The 16,439-nt window shown below is 45.4% G+C and overlaps 2 protein-coding genes across 6 annotated transcripts; one reads left to right on the forward strand and one right to left on the reverse strand.

Annotated features, from left to right (window-relative positions):
• Positions 1 to 435: 435 nt before the first annotated feature.
• LOC6596904 (acid phosphatase type 7) lies at positions 436 to 9,065 on the forward strand. 4 transcript variants are annotated; one of them, XM_026994107.1, is made up of 5 exons: positions 446 to 782; positions 4,198 to 4,361; positions 4,421 to 4,764; positions 7,421 to 7,982; positions 8,803 to 9,065. In XM_026994107.1, the coding sequence occupies exons 1-5, from the start codon at positions 632 to 634 to the stop codon at positions 8,935 to 8,937; spliced, it is 1,356 nt and encodes a 451-aa protein (XP_026849908.1). In that variant the 5' UTR covers positions 446 to 631; the 3' UTR covers positions 8,938 to 9,065. The 4 variants fall into 4 exon arrangements, with proteins under 4 accessions (XP_002021865.1, XP_026849907.1, XP_026849908.1 ...); XM_002021829.2 differs by lacking the exons at positions 4,198 to 4,361; positions 4,421 to 4,764; positions 7,421 to 7,982; positions 8,803 to 9,065 and adding exons at positions 1,574 to 1,761; positions 1,839 to 2,185; positions 2,243 to 3,705 and having other exon boundaries at positions 436 to 782; XM_026994106.1 differs by lacking the exons at positions 7,421 to 7,982; positions 8,803 to 9,065 and adding an exon at positions 4,822 to 5,776 and having other exon boundaries at positions 439 to 782.
• Positions 9,032 to 10,259, reverse strand: LOC6596901 (glycine-rich cell wall structural protein 2). Of its 2 annotated transcripts, none has more exons than XM_026994109.1 (3): positions 10,155 to 10,259; positions 9,727 to 10,072; positions 9,032 to 9,625 (listed from the first exon to the last, which is right to left on the reverse strand). In XM_026994109.1, the coding sequence occupies exons 1-3, from the start codon at positions 10,164 to 10,166 to the stop codon at positions 9,207 to 9,209; spliced, it is 777 nt and encodes a 258-aa protein (XP_026849910.1). In that variant the 5' UTR covers positions 10,167 to 10,259; the 3' UTR covers positions 9,032 to 9,206. The 2 variants fall into 2 exon arrangements, with proteins under 2 accessions (XP_026849910.1, XP_026849909.1); XM_026994108.1 differs by having other exon boundaries at positions 9,721 to 10,072.
• Positions 10,260 to 16,439: the final 6,180 nt, after the last annotated feature.

Here is a 16,439-nt window from a genome sequence, read left to right on the forward strand (position 1 = left end):
CCATCATGTGTGAAATAACGCATGTTATTTATAGCTAGTATATTTCAATGAAAAAATGGTTTCAAAGTTATTATTATCGACTCTACCATATTGTTAATTAAATAATTAGCTATTAATACAATATGTCTTCTTATCGATGTATTAAAATGCTCAAAGAACTTGATATATTGACCATAGAAAAAACACAGTTTACTCGAATTTTTTAGAACACATTCAATTTTATAAAACGCTATACTGCCACTTCACTTCACTGCAATGAGAAAAGGATGGGATGCAGTGTGAGCGAGAGAAATAAGAAATAAGGTTATCTCTGTCTACAATTATTCAGTCAGCAAAGTCTGTAATTACATCAATAATTTTGTATGGTCGCACTAGGCAGTTTTTCGAGCAGAAAGCATTATGGCCACACTGCTCCCGCTCTGCACTTTCTATATATTGCCCCTATATTTCCCTACTCTCGCGAATTAATTTGTTTGTGTTCTCGTAAACGTCCGCGTCGTCACGTCGCTAAACAGCAACAACACACAAGCACAAACAACGAAGATATCAACGACGCAGTTGTGATTTGGAAATGTTATTGCTCCAGTAAAGTGCAACCACAAGCGGAAAAACTAACAACTAACAACAAAACATGGAGTCCTTGCAACACCTGCTGCTGCTGACGTCTCTACTCCTGGTGGCCGGCGGCGGCATTGGCTTCATCCCCCAAGTGGTGGGGGCTGATCAGGAGGAGGTCAGCATTGTCCACTACCAGCCGGAGCAAGTGCATCTGGCCTTTGGCGGTGAGTCTTTCATTATATAAAATGCCTTTTTATGTTCGTGCATTTGTTTATCTGTGAGAATGAGTGTGTGTGCATGCATGCATAATGTGTCCAAATGAACAGCGCTTTCTCACCCATCGACTGTACAATCCCAGCACAAAATATTGCAAGCAAATCAAATCGCGCACTGGTTCCCTCCACTCCCAACCCCAATCCCAAGGGCGGGGGAACGTTCCAGTTGCTACAGCTCCACCCATCGCCACATGCATGTCAATCGCCCCCAAGTGGAGCAAAGGCAGACTGATGGACGACTGCACTCAGGGGAACTGTTGGCTAATTGTAATAATTATCAGTACAGATTACGCATTCGATTTCGTTTTGGGGGGAAAAACTCGTCTTGAATCTCCTGCAGCTGTCATAGCTGTACTCTCTTTTAAAGATAACCGCCCAAGTAAACATATTGGGAAAACAAATACTATTTCCAAATTTAGAACTCGGACCTGAAACGTGTGTGTGATGTGGGGCTAACCCCTATTATTATAGCGATAAGGGCGTAATCTGAGCAGCTTTTGTGCGCTAGTTTCTGTGGAACCGAATGCGATAAGAAAACCATAACAAAAGAGCTAGGGAACAAAGCAAACAAAAACAAAAAAACAAGAGAAATTAATCAGCAACGACATTTGATCTTGAATGCCTCTGATGCACTTTTTGAAACGAATACCGAACCAAACCCCCTTTTTGGCCAAAAACGAAATTGCTCAAGTTTGTTTCTCTCTTCTGCATTCCCACATTCTTGGCTTCAACCTCGCCAGAGCGCACCGCAAGCGAGATGGTTGTCACCTGGTCAACGCGCAGCTTGCCGCCGGATACGGCCAGCGTTGTCGAGTACGGACTGATAGTGGCCGGACAGGCACCCTCCAGGCTCAATCAGCGTGCCCAAGGCACGGCCACCAGGTTCGTGGATGGCGGCCGTAAGCACTCCACGCAGTTTATCCACAGGGTATGCGTTTAGATCTGTACAGCGAGCGGAGTCCGAGCGAGACACTCATCCACCCTGCTCTCATTGCCTCCACTTAGGTGACGCTTAGCCAGCTGGAGGCGAACTCCTCCTATGCCTATCACTGCGGCAGCGCCCTCGGCTGGTCGGCCGTCTATCAGTTTCGAACGGTACCCGACGCCGACGCGGACTGGTCGCCCTCGCTGGCCATCTACGGGGACATGGGAAACGAGAATGCCCAGTCGCTGGCCCGTCTGCAGCAGGAGACGCAGCAGGGAATGTACGATGCCATCATTCATGTGGGTGACTTTGCCTACGACATGAACACGAAGGAGGCGCGCGTCGGGGATGAGTTTATGCGGCAGATCGAGACAGTGGCCGCCTACCTACCTTACATGGTGGTGCCGGGCAACCACGAAGAAAAGTTGTGAGTAGTCGGTGGAGGTGTGTAGGAAAGGTCTAATACTGTGTGGTTTCCGTGCAGCAATTTCTCCAACTATCGAGCCCGATTCAGCATGCCGGGTGGGACGGAGAACATGTTCTACAGTTTCGATCTGGGGCCCGTGCACTTCATCGGCATCTCGACGGAGGTCTACTACTTTATGAATTACGGCGTCAAGAGCCTGGTCTTTCAGTACGAATGGCTAAGGAGGGACCTGGAGCAGGCCAATCTGCCTGAGAATCGCTCGAAGCGTCCGTGGATCATCATCTATGGCCATCGGCCCATGTACTGCAGCAACGAAAACGACAACGACTGCACCCACTCGGAGACCCTCACCAGAGTTGGCTGGCCCTTTGTCCACATGTTCGGACTGGAGCCGCTCCTCTATGAATTTGGCGTGGATGTTGCCATCTGGGCCCACGAGCATTCGTACGAGCGTCTGTGGCCCATTTACGATTACGAGGTGCGCAATGGAACGCTCCAGGGCTCGCCCTACGAGAATCCCGGTGCGCCGGTCCATATTGTGACGGGTTCGGCCGGGTGCAATGAGGGACGTGAGCCGTTCAAGGGTAAAATACCCGAATGGAGTGCCTTCCACAGCCAGGACTATGGCTATACCCGCCTCAAGGCCCACAATCGCACCCACTTGCACTTCGAGCAGGTCTCCGACGACCAGAACGGAGCCATCATAGATCAATTCTGGCTAATCAAATCTCATCACGGCAGCTATCAGAATCAGAACTGAGGCCCAGGCCAAACCAAGCTGAACGAGTCTCGGTCAATCGGCAACCGGTAAAAACCGGAGCACCTGTAGCCACTGCAGGAACTGTAGAATTACTGGCAGTATTAGTAGCGCACATTCTCGATCACCACTTAGGAATTAGCTTTAGCAGACAGCGGTAACATTCCCCAGTCGAGCCCAGAACAAACAGCAAACTGTATTTTAATTAGACAATTCAATGGTTCAGCCATTTATGTGGATACTACTTTTGCAAGTGCATTTAATGTTAATACACATATAAGAATACAAACATATATTGTAAGAGCCCCGATACCCGCATTGAAATCGGAACAAGAGGTGGAGGGATCTATTTTGTATATTTCTATGTACTTTGTGAGCGCCAGCAGCTTTGTATTTTCAATGTCCGTTTGGTCTGTATGGCAGGAAAGGCATTTATGTACCCCTATGTATATATGTATGTCTGCATATCCGTATCTTATAGAACAACGTTGGGCAGGCTTCTTGAAAGCCATTGAAAGCGATTTTTTGGCAATGAAATATTTCGTTGCCTCGTTGCGAGCCTTTTATGATAGATATTTTTTACGAGACGATTTTAAGGCCACATATTCACTCGTTCTTCGTGTAGTCGTTCGCTAAACGCTCTTTTCTGAATCTTTTTGTACTCGTTTCCAAATCCGTTTTACGATTATTTTGTTTTTCTGTCGTGTAATGGATACTTTTACTTACAAAACGCTCGTTTTTAAGAGATAAATATTCAATAATGCTTGAAACAATTCTTCCAACATGTTTGGTAAACTATTTCTTGGTAAATTTAAGCTAAAATTGCCAAAAGAATGGAAGCATCAATCCTTTAAATTGCGAATTCTTTTGTATGTGCTTGTTTTGGACCGTTCTATTATAATTTTTTATTTTTTTACTTTATTTTAAATAGTTTATATTGTTTCCTACAGGCGAGGGCTCTTAGTAGAACTACTAGCAGTTCGATCGATTCCAGTGAAAGAGTAGAGTCTCCTCCCTACTTCGATCCACCGATTCCGAATGGCGGGGCTTAACTTATGGTCGGATCTATACGACTATCGCTTGTTGTATCTCTGTGTACCTTTCTCTCATTAAACTGCTTTTATCAACCAAAAAAGAAACAAAAACTGAACGGATTTGCCTTTGGGTAGGCTGTGGTGTGTGCTTGTGCGTGTGCGTGTATGTTTGAGTGTGGATCAAAGTTAATCTCGGTTTGCCGTGTGCTCCGCCCCTGCAGAAAGCGTGCTCGACATGGTCGTCACCTGGAACACGCGCGACAACACCAACGAATCGATCTGCGAGTTCGGCATCGAGGGACTACAGCGACTGGCAAAGGCGCCGCAAGGACCCACAGCCTTTGTGGATGGCGGACCCAAGAAGGCCACACAGTACATCCATCGCGTGAGTATCCCCCGATGTGCCACACACACACGCACACAAACACTCACACACTAACGCAGGTGACGCTGACGAATCTGGAGCCGAATAGCACGTACCGCTACCATTGTGGCAGCCAGCTGGGCTGGTCAGCCACCTACTGGTTCCGTACGCAGTTCAGCCACAGCGACTGGTCGCCCTCGCTGGCCATCTACGGGGACATGGGTGTGGTGAATGCCGCCTCATTGCCGGCCCTGCAGCGGGAGACGCAGCGGGGCATGTACGATGCCGTCATCCATGTAGGCGACTTTGCCTACGACATGTGCAACGAGAACGGGGAGGTGGGCGACGAGTTCATGCGCCAGGTGGAGACAGTGGCCGCCTATGTACCGTACATGGTCTGCGTGGGCAATCACGAGGAGAAGTAGTAAGTGGATATGCTCGGTCAGATGCAGAGCAGATTAATCCCCATCCATCGCTGCAGCAACTTCTCGCACTACATCAACCGGTTTAGCATGCCGGGCGGATCGGAGAATATGTTCTACAGCTTCGACATGGGACCAGTGCACTTTATAGGCTTCAGCACGGAGTTCTACTACTTCACACAGTTCGGTCTTAAGCAGATCGTGATGCAGTACGACTGGCTGGAGAGGGACCTGATCGAGGCGAATCGGCCGGAGAACCGCCAGAAGCGTCCGTGGATCATCACCTTCGGCCATCGTCCCATGTACTGTAGCAATGCCAACAGTGATGACTGCACCAATCACGAGACCGTCGTACGTAAGGGTCTGCCCTTTCTAGAAATGTTCGGCCTGGAGCCGCTCTTCTACAAGTACGGCGTGGACGTGGAGCTGTGGGCCCACGAGCATTGCTACGAGCGGATGTGGCCCATGTACAACTATACGGTGTACAATGGCTCGCTGGCCGAGCCGTATGTGAACCCCGGTGCACCCATTCACATTATTTCGGGGGCTGCTGGTAACCATGAGGGCCGCGAACCCTTCCTCGAGCGCATGCCACCCTGGAGCGCTTTCCACAGCCAGGACTTTGGATATCTGCGTCTGCAGGCCCACAACCGCACCCACCTGTACTTTGAACAGGTATCGGATGACAAGAAGGGCGAGGTCATCGATCACTTCTGGGTGGTCAAGGACAAGCACGGCGCCTACGGGTCTGATCTGTGATTTGATCTCTGCTATAGCTGGAATCTTTGTGATAACTCCCACAAATTTTACACAAGATATTTTAAAGGTTTCTAAATAGTGTTTTTTATTTTTGTAACAACGAAATATATATGTATATGTATGTATGTATATGTATCTGTATTAGCACCAACTATAACTGTCACAATCTAATTATATACCTATCTATGTACCATTTTATCATATGTAATCTCTTTTTATACGATGTATGTACAAATAAAACAAGAACTAAACCAATATTCGGAATCGGAAGAAATCTAACTTTTGAACCAACCTTGCTGATGCGCATGAGATCTTAAGGAAGCTAGTCGTCCTTACTGAGTGGTGCGAAATGGTTGAATGTTACAAGGACAAACTTCAGATACCTTCTTTTTGTCCTTACAAATTTCGAATATTTCAATAAAATAACGCTCAAAAATTATCCAATCCTCGAGAAAATGTATTCATTTATCGGATATAATTATTTGTCTCATAATGGAATCGAAATTGAATAGATTCGAAGTAAACTACAATTTTATTGTTCCGCTAAACTTAATAATACTTAATTAATAATAATACTAATATATGGGCATTTCCACTTTTGCATTTTTCTGTGCATTTTTTTTAAAGATATTTGCATATTTTGGAGAGACTTTTTGGAAGAACCTGAATCATAAATCATCTTTCTTATGGAAGATATGTAAGGGAAACATGGTTATTAAACTACCACAAACTGATTTTAATAGCTAATAAAATGATACATATGTCAATTGGTAAAATTAGTTAAGTTTATCGGGACAGAATTGTATGGAAATGTGTTTTTATAGACTTTTAATTTGTTGGCCTTTCCATTGAAATGCCCATATATACTATGCGGATGTTCAAGAATACGTTCACAAGTTGACTTATTATAGACCATGCTATGAATACTTATAAACTATTTGAATGTACACTATGACTATGAAGACAGCACGATCCGATCCAGTACAAGACGAATCAAGTGTTAGATCAAGACCAATCGGGAAGGCCTTTAGTGCGAGAACAGCTTATGTGTTGCTGCTAACAAAACAAAAAAAAGAGCGAGATAAATAGAGGGGAGCAACAATCTTTCGGTACAGTGGGCACCGCGATTAGCGAACAATAATATAGATTTACTTAAGTCTGAGCCACTGCCTAATAAGTAGGCAATATCTATACGAACACGTCTAGGTATTTATACTAAGCAGCATCTACCATTAGTTACCTTCCCTCTCGTTTTTAATTGAATTCCAACCAAAAACCACACTCTTGCCATTGCATTGCAGACAGCCTGAGGGACATCACGGTGACCTGGTCGACGCGCAGCTCTCCCAACGCCTCGCTGGTGAACTACGCGCGGAATTACGCCAAGGAAAAGCTGATCGTGGTGAAAGGCACCTGGCAGCGCTTCGTGGACGGCGGCCACAAAGCTCGCCAGCAGTACGTGCACAATGTGATACTCAGGGATCTGGAGCCGGACACCCGGTACGAGTACAGCTGCGGCAGTGAGCTGGGCTGGTCGCCGGTGTTCAGCTTTAAGACGCCGCCCGCGGACGAGAACTGGTCGCCATCGCTGGCCATTTTCGGGGACATGGGCAACGAGAATGCCCAGTCACTGGGCCGGCTACAGCAGGATACGGAGCGGGGGATGTACGATGCCATCATCCATGTGGGTGACTTTGCCTACGACATGGACACGGACAATGCGGCCGTGGGCGATGCCTTCATGCGCCAAATCGAGACAGTGTCGGCCTACGTGCCCTATATGGTCTGTCCGGGCAACCACGAGGAGAAGTAGTAAGTGGGCCAGTGGCCTGTACATACCTCTCTATGTTATCGGAGGAACCCATCCTAATCTTCTTTGGTTTTTGGTTTGTCTTGCAGCAACTTCTCGAACTATCGTGCGCGATTCAACATGCCCGGAGAGACGGACAGCCTGTGGTACAGCTTTGATCTGGGTCCCGTGCACTTTGTCTCCTTCTCGACCGAGGTCTACTACTTCCTCAACTATGGCGTCAAACTGCTGACGAAACAGTTCGACTGGCTGGAGCGCGACCTGGCCCAGGCCAATCTGCCCGAGAATCGCGCTAAACGACCCTGGATCATTACGTACGGCCACCGTCCGATGTATTGCAGCGACGAAAAGGAGTACGACTGCGACGGCAAACTAGAGACGTACATCCGCCAGGGCCTGCCCCTAATCAAATGGTTCGGCCTCGAAGATCTCTTCTATAAGCACGGCGTCGACGTGGAGATTTTCGCCCACGAGCACTTCTACACGCGTCTTTGGCCAATCTACGACTTTAAGGTCCACAACGGCAGTGTGCAGCAGCCATACACGAATCCCAAGGCACCCATTCATATCATTACCGGCTCGGCCGGCTGCAAGGAGGAGCGCGAACCATTCTCCAATGATCTGCCCGCATGGAACGCCTTCCACAGCAACGTATGTCAAAAATCCAATAATGCTTGGTAAAACCACTTCAAAATGGGATTCAGTTAGGCATCTTTAGGTCGACCGTCGGAACTGGATGGCCGGATTTTTTTCATCATTCTATATCCTATCCCAAAGTCTATTGGGCAGATGCTTTTAAAGCATTATCTTATTTTCAACGTGCATAAATGTATGTATATAGTAGAGGTCTGATTGAGCAATGCTCAAATGAAGGGAGTAAAATAGTATCGCAGACTCTGAAGCACTGCTTTGCTGTGTGTAAGGTGAAGAAGAAAGAAAAGCAATGAAATAATACACAAAGTGTATAAATGCTTCGGCTATGCCAATTCTTTCATTTCGTTTTGGGCACTATGGATTGAATAACCATATAGGCCTGTCTGTTTGTATGTTTTCTTTCTATTATTTGTAGGTTGAAAGCTTTATACAAATATCGAATCTACATATGTACATATGACGAAGGTGGTTGATGTGACAGACAGACATGTATGCTTCTTAAATAGCCCTTGATTTGGGGATCTATTTTGGGATAGACCTTAGAAGAGCATGATTGGGATATATTTTTGATGTTTCCTTTCCAACTTCACAGCATATACAAGAGTCATTTCAATTTCTGCCCTTTGTAGATATCTCCGGTATAAGAAAACTTTTTTATAGCTTTTTTATGCAATTAATTCGGAATTTGCTGATCGTTTTAGATCAGTAGAGGGTTAAGAGATTGAATTATTTGACAACAAACTATCTACTCAATATGTTGAGGCCATCTTCTGGAGGAAATAATTGTTAATAATTTTGTTTGGTCCCTTTTTTTCAGGATTATGGCTATACCCGCCTCAAGGCGCACAATGGCACCCATCTGCACTTTGAGCAGGTATCCGACGACAAGGACGGCGACATTGTGGACTCCTTCTGGGTGATCAAGGATAATCATGGCTCCTATGGCCTTTAACCTTCTTCTTCTGCTTTCTGCTTCCACCCAATCAAATTAATTGACTTTACTGATCTGTACTCTTTCGATACCCTGGAAAATGATCTGACATTAGTTATCGTGATCGTGGCTACTTATGTTTTTTATGCATTTTTTTTTAAATAAAAATTAAGTTAGAAAAAAAGTTGAAGACAAAAAAAAAGAGAAGTAAATTCCACTAAGCTTAGATGTCGAACGTTGGGTTGGGCGAGGATGAACGGATGGATGTCGGATGCCGGGGATATACCATCCTAGTAGACGGTGCCTGAGATTCCCGCTCCATAGTTGTAGCCGGAACCGATGGGCGGCACCCCACCGGCCAGTGCGCCCAGGCCACCGCCCACTACGCTGTTGCCGTAGTTGCTAGTGTAGTAGCTGGAGGGATAGCCGCCGGCTCCGAAGCGGGTGTTGTAGTAGGGATAGCCAGTGCCGGTGCCGATACCGCTGCCCAGGCGCCCATTGTAGTACGACGACAACGCATAGGGATTCGAGTTGTAGGAGCCGTAGCCGCCGACGCCGCCCAAGCTGGAGCCGTAGCCACCCAGACTGGAACCGTAGCCGCCCAGGCTTGAACCGTAGCCTCCCAGGCTGGAACCGTAGCCGCCTAAGGCAGATCCATAGCCGCCCAGCGCGGAGCCGTAGCCCCCGTATCCCGCAACTGCAGAGCCATCTGTGCGGAACAAAAAAACAAAAGAGGTGTTAATCACTCTGGAATAGGCCGAGCCGAACCTCCGAAGAGAGCTGGGGACTCCATGTTGCGCTCACCCTCACCTAGGCCACCCAGCGACCGGGAGCTGTACGGATTGTAGTAGCTGTCCACGCCCAGTCCGGCGCCAACGCCCACGCCACTGCCATAGCCAGCCGCTCCATAGGCTCCACCATAGCCCGCTCCCAGGGGACTTCCGTACCCTCCGCCATAGCCAGAATAGCCGCCGTAGCCACCGTAGCCACCGTAACCACCAACATAGCGCTTCTCCTGCTTCTTCTCCTGCAGCGGGGCATAGCTGCTGGCCGCGCTCACCTGATCCTCGGCTAGTGGTCCTTCTGCAGCCGGCTCTACCGCCGCCGTGTCCTCGGCCCAGACGCTCAGCACCAGGCTGGCAACTACCAGAACGAACTGCAAAATCAATCAATCAGGTTTAGATCCCATAGGTTGTGTAATCCTAGCCAGCTCCTGGCTTGAGTCTCCGCCGCCTTACAAAGCACTTCATGTTGTGGACGCCTGTGGGTGTGTGGTCTGGAACTGTTTACTGGATCTGGCTACTGCGCACGCGCCACTTGACACTTGTCTAATGATCCGAATGCCGCCCCAGCACTCGCTTTTATACACAACGGATTGGGCCCAAGCTTGTGGCTCTCTCTCCTTCTCTCTCTGTTGCCAGCTTACCTTTTGGTCGAGAGGTGGGTGAGAGAGCTATGAAGTTGGAGCAGCACGAGTGCCTCTGATCTACCTCTATTTCTCAGGGGAATGACACGAGCCAAGCTCTGATCAAGTGAATGTCTTTCTGCGGGGGTATCTTGACAGGATGTTCTTTCACGGATTCACCTAGGAATATGTTGATCAAGTCTTTCTCATCAGATAGGATTCAAAAGTAGATATTCATAGATGAGTGGATAAAAAGAAAGAGATTTTCGGTAGGTCCCATTCGACTCCATACAAATACAAGATTAATTCTTAAGGAAATGGAGAATTCAATTTCTAAATAATGTTGGATGTATTTCTAAGGTTATCAAATGATATGCTCTTACTTGATGGGACTGCAGACATTATCAGTGGATGGTATTAAATATTCCTTCTATCCAATAAAGTCCCAAAAACTTTCCATGGAGAGAGCGTTTCTTATGATACTTTTGCTGTATCACCTGTATTATCAACGCTCTATCGATCCACCCCGAGACAGAGTCTCAGCTGCTACTATTGGACAATCCCCAATCATAAATATTTCTATGCAGCCGATCAAGAAAGGTATACTAAGGTAAGCCATAGGTCGACCTCTTAGTAAAACTTCTAGCCCAGAACAATTGATCTACATATGACAGGGTGTGTGGTGGGGGGGAGACACCATCATTATCAATATTCCCACGATCTGGGTATCAATTATCCCCCACTTCAGTCGGCAGGGGCTATAACAATGATGACAAATGCTAATTGAATCATTAACTTGACCCTGGGCCAACTAATTGCCCAACATAAAACACAAAATACTCGTAGTCGTGGCAAAAACAAACCGCAACAAAATGATTCAGGCCAAAAACACCGCTCGTAGTACTTACTCGTACATATATCCAGTGCAGTGCAGGCCAGCGATTTAGTTAGATAAAATATTGGGGCTAGTACTTCGTACGTGAGTCATTGAAAGTGCTTCAAATCAGTTCGCACTGGGGCTGGATGGGGGATTTTCACTTTCCAGGTCTTTGTTTAGCCACTCAAATCTCGGATATCGGCGGGTATCTAGGTATCGGAGTACTACAAACTACTTACCAGAAAAGAGAAACCCAAGCGGATCTGGTTTTTTTTTTGTTTTTGGCAACAAAGGAGGTACTTGTTACCAACTATCGTCTTGACGTTCGAGGGCAGACATAGGCCTGGCTGGGGGTAAGTGTCCACATAATGTCCCCCCTCATTTTCGGGTCTCCAGAGGTGACTCATTTTTAAAATGTAACGGTCTGGAATCATAAAAATAAATTGAAATGGAGATGGAGATGGAGTTGGAGTTGGGGATGAGATAAGTGTTCCGAGAACTTCTCATAGGTAGTCCATGTAGCCAAAATATGGTTAAAGTTGATCCATTTGTCCTAGCTATGTGTTTTTTCCTCCATATATACTATGTGCTATCTTTAGCACATCTATGCTCCCATCCCGCCCACGCACATGTGAATTCTCCGAGAATGGAAAAAAACAACATACATTGCGTGTGCATGAGTATCGCTGATAAATATATCCTTTAGAATATCCATTCCACTATCTAAACATATATATACCTTATATTCTATCTGGACCATTGAAGGGTACCTTTGATTCTACCAGCTGAAATAATAATCTCTCCCCCTCTTTAGTTATAGATACAGATACAGATACGTGTGTCAAAAGCGATAGTCATCATCCACAGATACATGCCAGAGTCAGAGTTGTGGCTGTCGATCTCGATGCGGCTGCCGCCTCTCCCCATATGAGTGGAACAACATTGTTCTTCATGCCGGGCATGTGAAAAGTGTTAACCAAGTAACTGGGAGCCGACTCTCAGGCCCGGCCCAACCCGGCCCGGACCGGCGATGACACGACTTGGCCATGGCTACGTGTGCACATGGGCCTGAGAGTGGCCTGAGAGTTTTTGGCTCCAACTCTGCGACTGCCACTGAGACAATGATTCTTTAATGCCGAGGCCTAAAAGCTTATTACACAGACACCAGCTGCCAAGGCAGAGCCAAGGCACCATTTCACAGAAAGCATGCAGCGTATACGTAATGCTCATGGAGGTGGAGGAGCGTAGCATCGAATGGGGTGGAGAAGCTGGGAAAGATGGGGGCGTTAACACATTTCGATGTTCTAATTTGCAAAACCAAATCACGCTCAACAGCAACAGCAACAGCCGCGGAGGCAGCCAGCAGCAGCAGCAGCAGCCACAGCAATGTTGCATCATTGCACGCCCCCCAATTATATTTACAAATAGATTTAATTATAATTGAACAACAGAAAGTGCTCGTAAGACGAGAGCAAAACCGCAGGCCAAGTGCACCGCCCCGGTGCCCGGGCAAATGAAGCAGCAAATTATGATGATGATGATCAGCGTGGGGAGTGGGCCTGGGCTTGGTGGGAGGTAGCCCACAACAGAGTACAACGAATCTCGAGTCTCAAGAGGGAACAATGAATGCGACAACGACAACACAGCGAAACAAAACAAAACAAAACAAAACAAAACGAAATGAAACCATGGCCTTTTCCGTTGAACTTGCACTTTGCATAATTGCATACTGCCAAGACCATTGGCCAAGACCAAGAATACTTCACACGATTATCCATGTGCACCGTGCGAACCCCTGCTCGGCCCAAGACCAAGTCCAAGTCCAAGCCCATGCCAACGCAAAGATCCCTTACTCACATATGACATTATAAGCTGTTTGAAGCTGAAGTTCGAGGAGGATGGAACAGGACCAGGAGCATAATGGATTAACAGGAGAATGCAAAAGACAATGGTTAGAGGATCCCTAAGAAATAAAAAGCTACGTTTACCTGGAGAAAACCATTGAAAGACAGATTGAGGATGAAAGAACAGATACAAATTACTACAGGACGTTCTAGAATCAGTCCATAAACACTCTATGCAACAATTATCTATTAGGATAAGATGCTAAGATGACAAGAAGATACATCAATGCACAATAATCGGTTTATTCGGCTAAAAATGTTCGAATCGGAATGAGATTTGTTTCTGTTGGCTTCACGTTGAATGGTATGACAAATGGGTACAAGGCTTGTATGTATAGAGATTTGGCTAATTATGATACATTGAATCATAGGTTGACACGCATATTTTAGTGCGTTTTTGTGCGTTGACAGCAGCAGAACGGAACAATGTACTGGTGAGCGGCAGCGCTGCAGCAGAACACTACCCAATGCACTGCGCGTAGGACGCTGCCGGGCCCTGCATTAATTGATACTGCAGAGCTCCGACCCTATCTTGTCCTAAAGCCATTCCGGCACTGTTTAGCTTATTTCACACCACACAATTTAAGCTTCTTCCAACCACACAAATCGGTCAACTATAACAGCCCCTTTACTAGATCCTGGCGCTGGATATGGTATTCGTATGGAAAAGGCGACAGGGGACAGCAAAGGGAGACCAGCACAGAGATGTTTGGCATAAAACAAAGGAAAAGGAAATAAGAATCAAACTTTGATCGCTGAATTCTTAGCGACTGTCATCTTTTTTGATGGTAGTCTATCTTTACCGTGATGTTTCTTTACAATATCTTTATTCCTATTGATTACGTGATGATCTTGGTCTTAAAAGATTTCTGCTTACTTTGTTACAGACTCCTTACGGATTCTTTACCTAAACCTTCCTTTTTAATCCTTCCATTCTTGGTTAATCGTAAAAAAAGCCTGGTGTGATCAACGGTTGACGTATACATATAGCCCTGGCTTGTTGAGACTCATAAGCGTCACTATTCATATTACATTCACCAGTAACTATATGGTACCCTTGCATTAATCGTTAATGCTCGAATTATAATTTCCTATACCACATTATATCTACAACGAACTCCCCTTTCTCTTTTTAAAATACTAATATACAATGCCCGTAATTAAGTAGTATTAATATTTGTAATATTTCAGTATGCTTAGTAGTTAAGTTTTGTTCTAATTTTCCTCGATCATTAGTCTAATATCCTTTCTTTCTGCATGTACACGATCGGTTAAGTTATATGTGTCGCCCGGAACAGTCTTCGGTTTGATGCCTTATGATGCCACCTTATGATGCCCAGCCGTTGAACGTCAACTTCCCAACTTCTCGTAAGAAGTGCACGAGACACAACACTAGATAGAGCAAAAAAATGTCAGTGAGAAAATATCTGTATCGATTTGTCAAGACTATATTGGAAGGAATAACAGATGGAAAAGGATGGATCAATGTGGGACAGATGAATTAATAGATAATGGAAGAAGAAATTTCACATATTGTTCAAGAGATTCAGGAGGAAGAAAAATAGAACTTCGAAAAGAAAAACTTTTTGTGCAAGGAAAACGCATAGAAAGGGATAATTTGTTGCCTACATCAGAGAGCGGAAAACCCGACTAGACTACTACACAAATCTTTATACTAGTAGACTTCTGCGTACCTCTGAGACGTGATTATGACTGTGACCCTCTTAAAAAATCACAAAGGATGGGAATACATAGTTCCATTGACGTAGTTCCAGCAATGAATCAACGCCGCATTGGATGTGACAAGTCTGTGAGTCACTCTTTTCGATGTTTAATGATGATCTCCTATCCCATCCCATTAATTAGGCGATGCCGATAGAGACCCAAACAATGAATAATTGAAGCCAGGTTGGGGCACAAATTGTGGGGCGGACAATGCCAGGGGCACTAGAGCACTTGGGCACACACAGGAGCAGATGCCAGACACCTAGATCAGTAGATCACCCGCCCGCAAAATGAAAAGAGATTGCATCAATTTGATTGCTGTAAAAAATATACGTATACACAAATATATATAGGACTGTCTCTCCCGCTATATATATGTATGCATTCGTGTATATATCAATTTTATTAAGTCTTCTTCAAAAGTTATTTTGCCCAGAATCAGGTTCAGCTTCGGGCTTCCCTCACGATAGGGCAGGGCCACTCACCCCATCTCTAACTATTAAGTGTGTGATTTTTTGACTCTAGATCTTTTCACTTCATTCAATCTTTTTTTCTTTTAGTTTCGCTTTGATTATTCTTTTCTTTTTTGTACGATTTTTCATGTTTCTTTTTTCTTTTTCGATTTGTACAGAGGTTTGTGCTGAAAGAAAATTAGTTTAGGGTTTCATATATTCGATATTATCCTTTGAGTAAAATTAATCTAAATAATGCTGCTTTCCCTCTCGCTCTCGCTCTTGTTCTCGCTCTGAATCTCTACGTTCCGGTTGAGCTCTGCTGCAGGTGCAGGTGTAGGTGTATTGGTGGTGGGGACAGAGCGAGTAGGCATCGGGCGAGCGGAGCGCAGAAGAGAAAAAGATAGCGATAGAGTGTGTGAGTGAATATGAAAGGGATGGCTTGAGATTGTGTGTAGGGGTACAGTTACGCTTTCACTGGCGAGCAATTCTTGATGGACTGCAGGAGTGGGAGTAGGGGTATGGGATGAGGTTACAACAATTATAAACATAATTAGGTTACAAACTTTAACAAAAACAAAAAATCATTTTGCTAAAACTAACTAAACAACAAAAATATCTAGGTGTGTGTGTCGTAGGTGTATGTATGCATATAGTAGATACGAGTATCTTAAAATTATAATAAATATACGATTAAGTTCGTGCAGACATCGGGGGTATGCAAAACACACACGCACACACGCATACGCACGGACACACTCACTTGACTAGTAGAGTAACATCGAGTTGTATGTCTGCCTACGTTCTTAACTATACAGAAGTGTATGGTATGGTAAGTACATGGATTGTATGAATAGATATGAATAGAGAGCTCTAATTGTAGGAAGCTGGTGAAATGTGTAGTGTGTTGGATAGATAGTGTATAGAAGGCCCCCACCCATCCCCCCTCCCCAAAAAGGCGACTTACAGCTAAGTAGATACATAAGAGTCACACGCAGACTGGGTGCCTGGACGTGTGATTCGTGTCATAGATTGTACTAGTTATGCGACGCACTTAGTATCTAGTTTCATAGATGATAGATGTGTACAAAACAATAAGGTATCAGATCTTAAAAGGTGGATTGGTGGTTGGGTTGTCGGGGGAAGAAACAAACAAAAAC

Source organism: Drosophila persimilis, unplaced genomic scaffold, assembly GCF_003286085.1.
Source record: "Drosophila persimilis strain 14011-0111.01,24,50 unplaced genomic scaffold, DperRS2 tig00001237-arrow-arrow-pilon, whole genome shotgun sequence".
Taxonomy (NCBI): domain Eukaryota; kingdom Metazoa; phylum Arthropoda; class Insecta; order Diptera; family Drosophilidae; genus Drosophila; species Drosophila persimilis.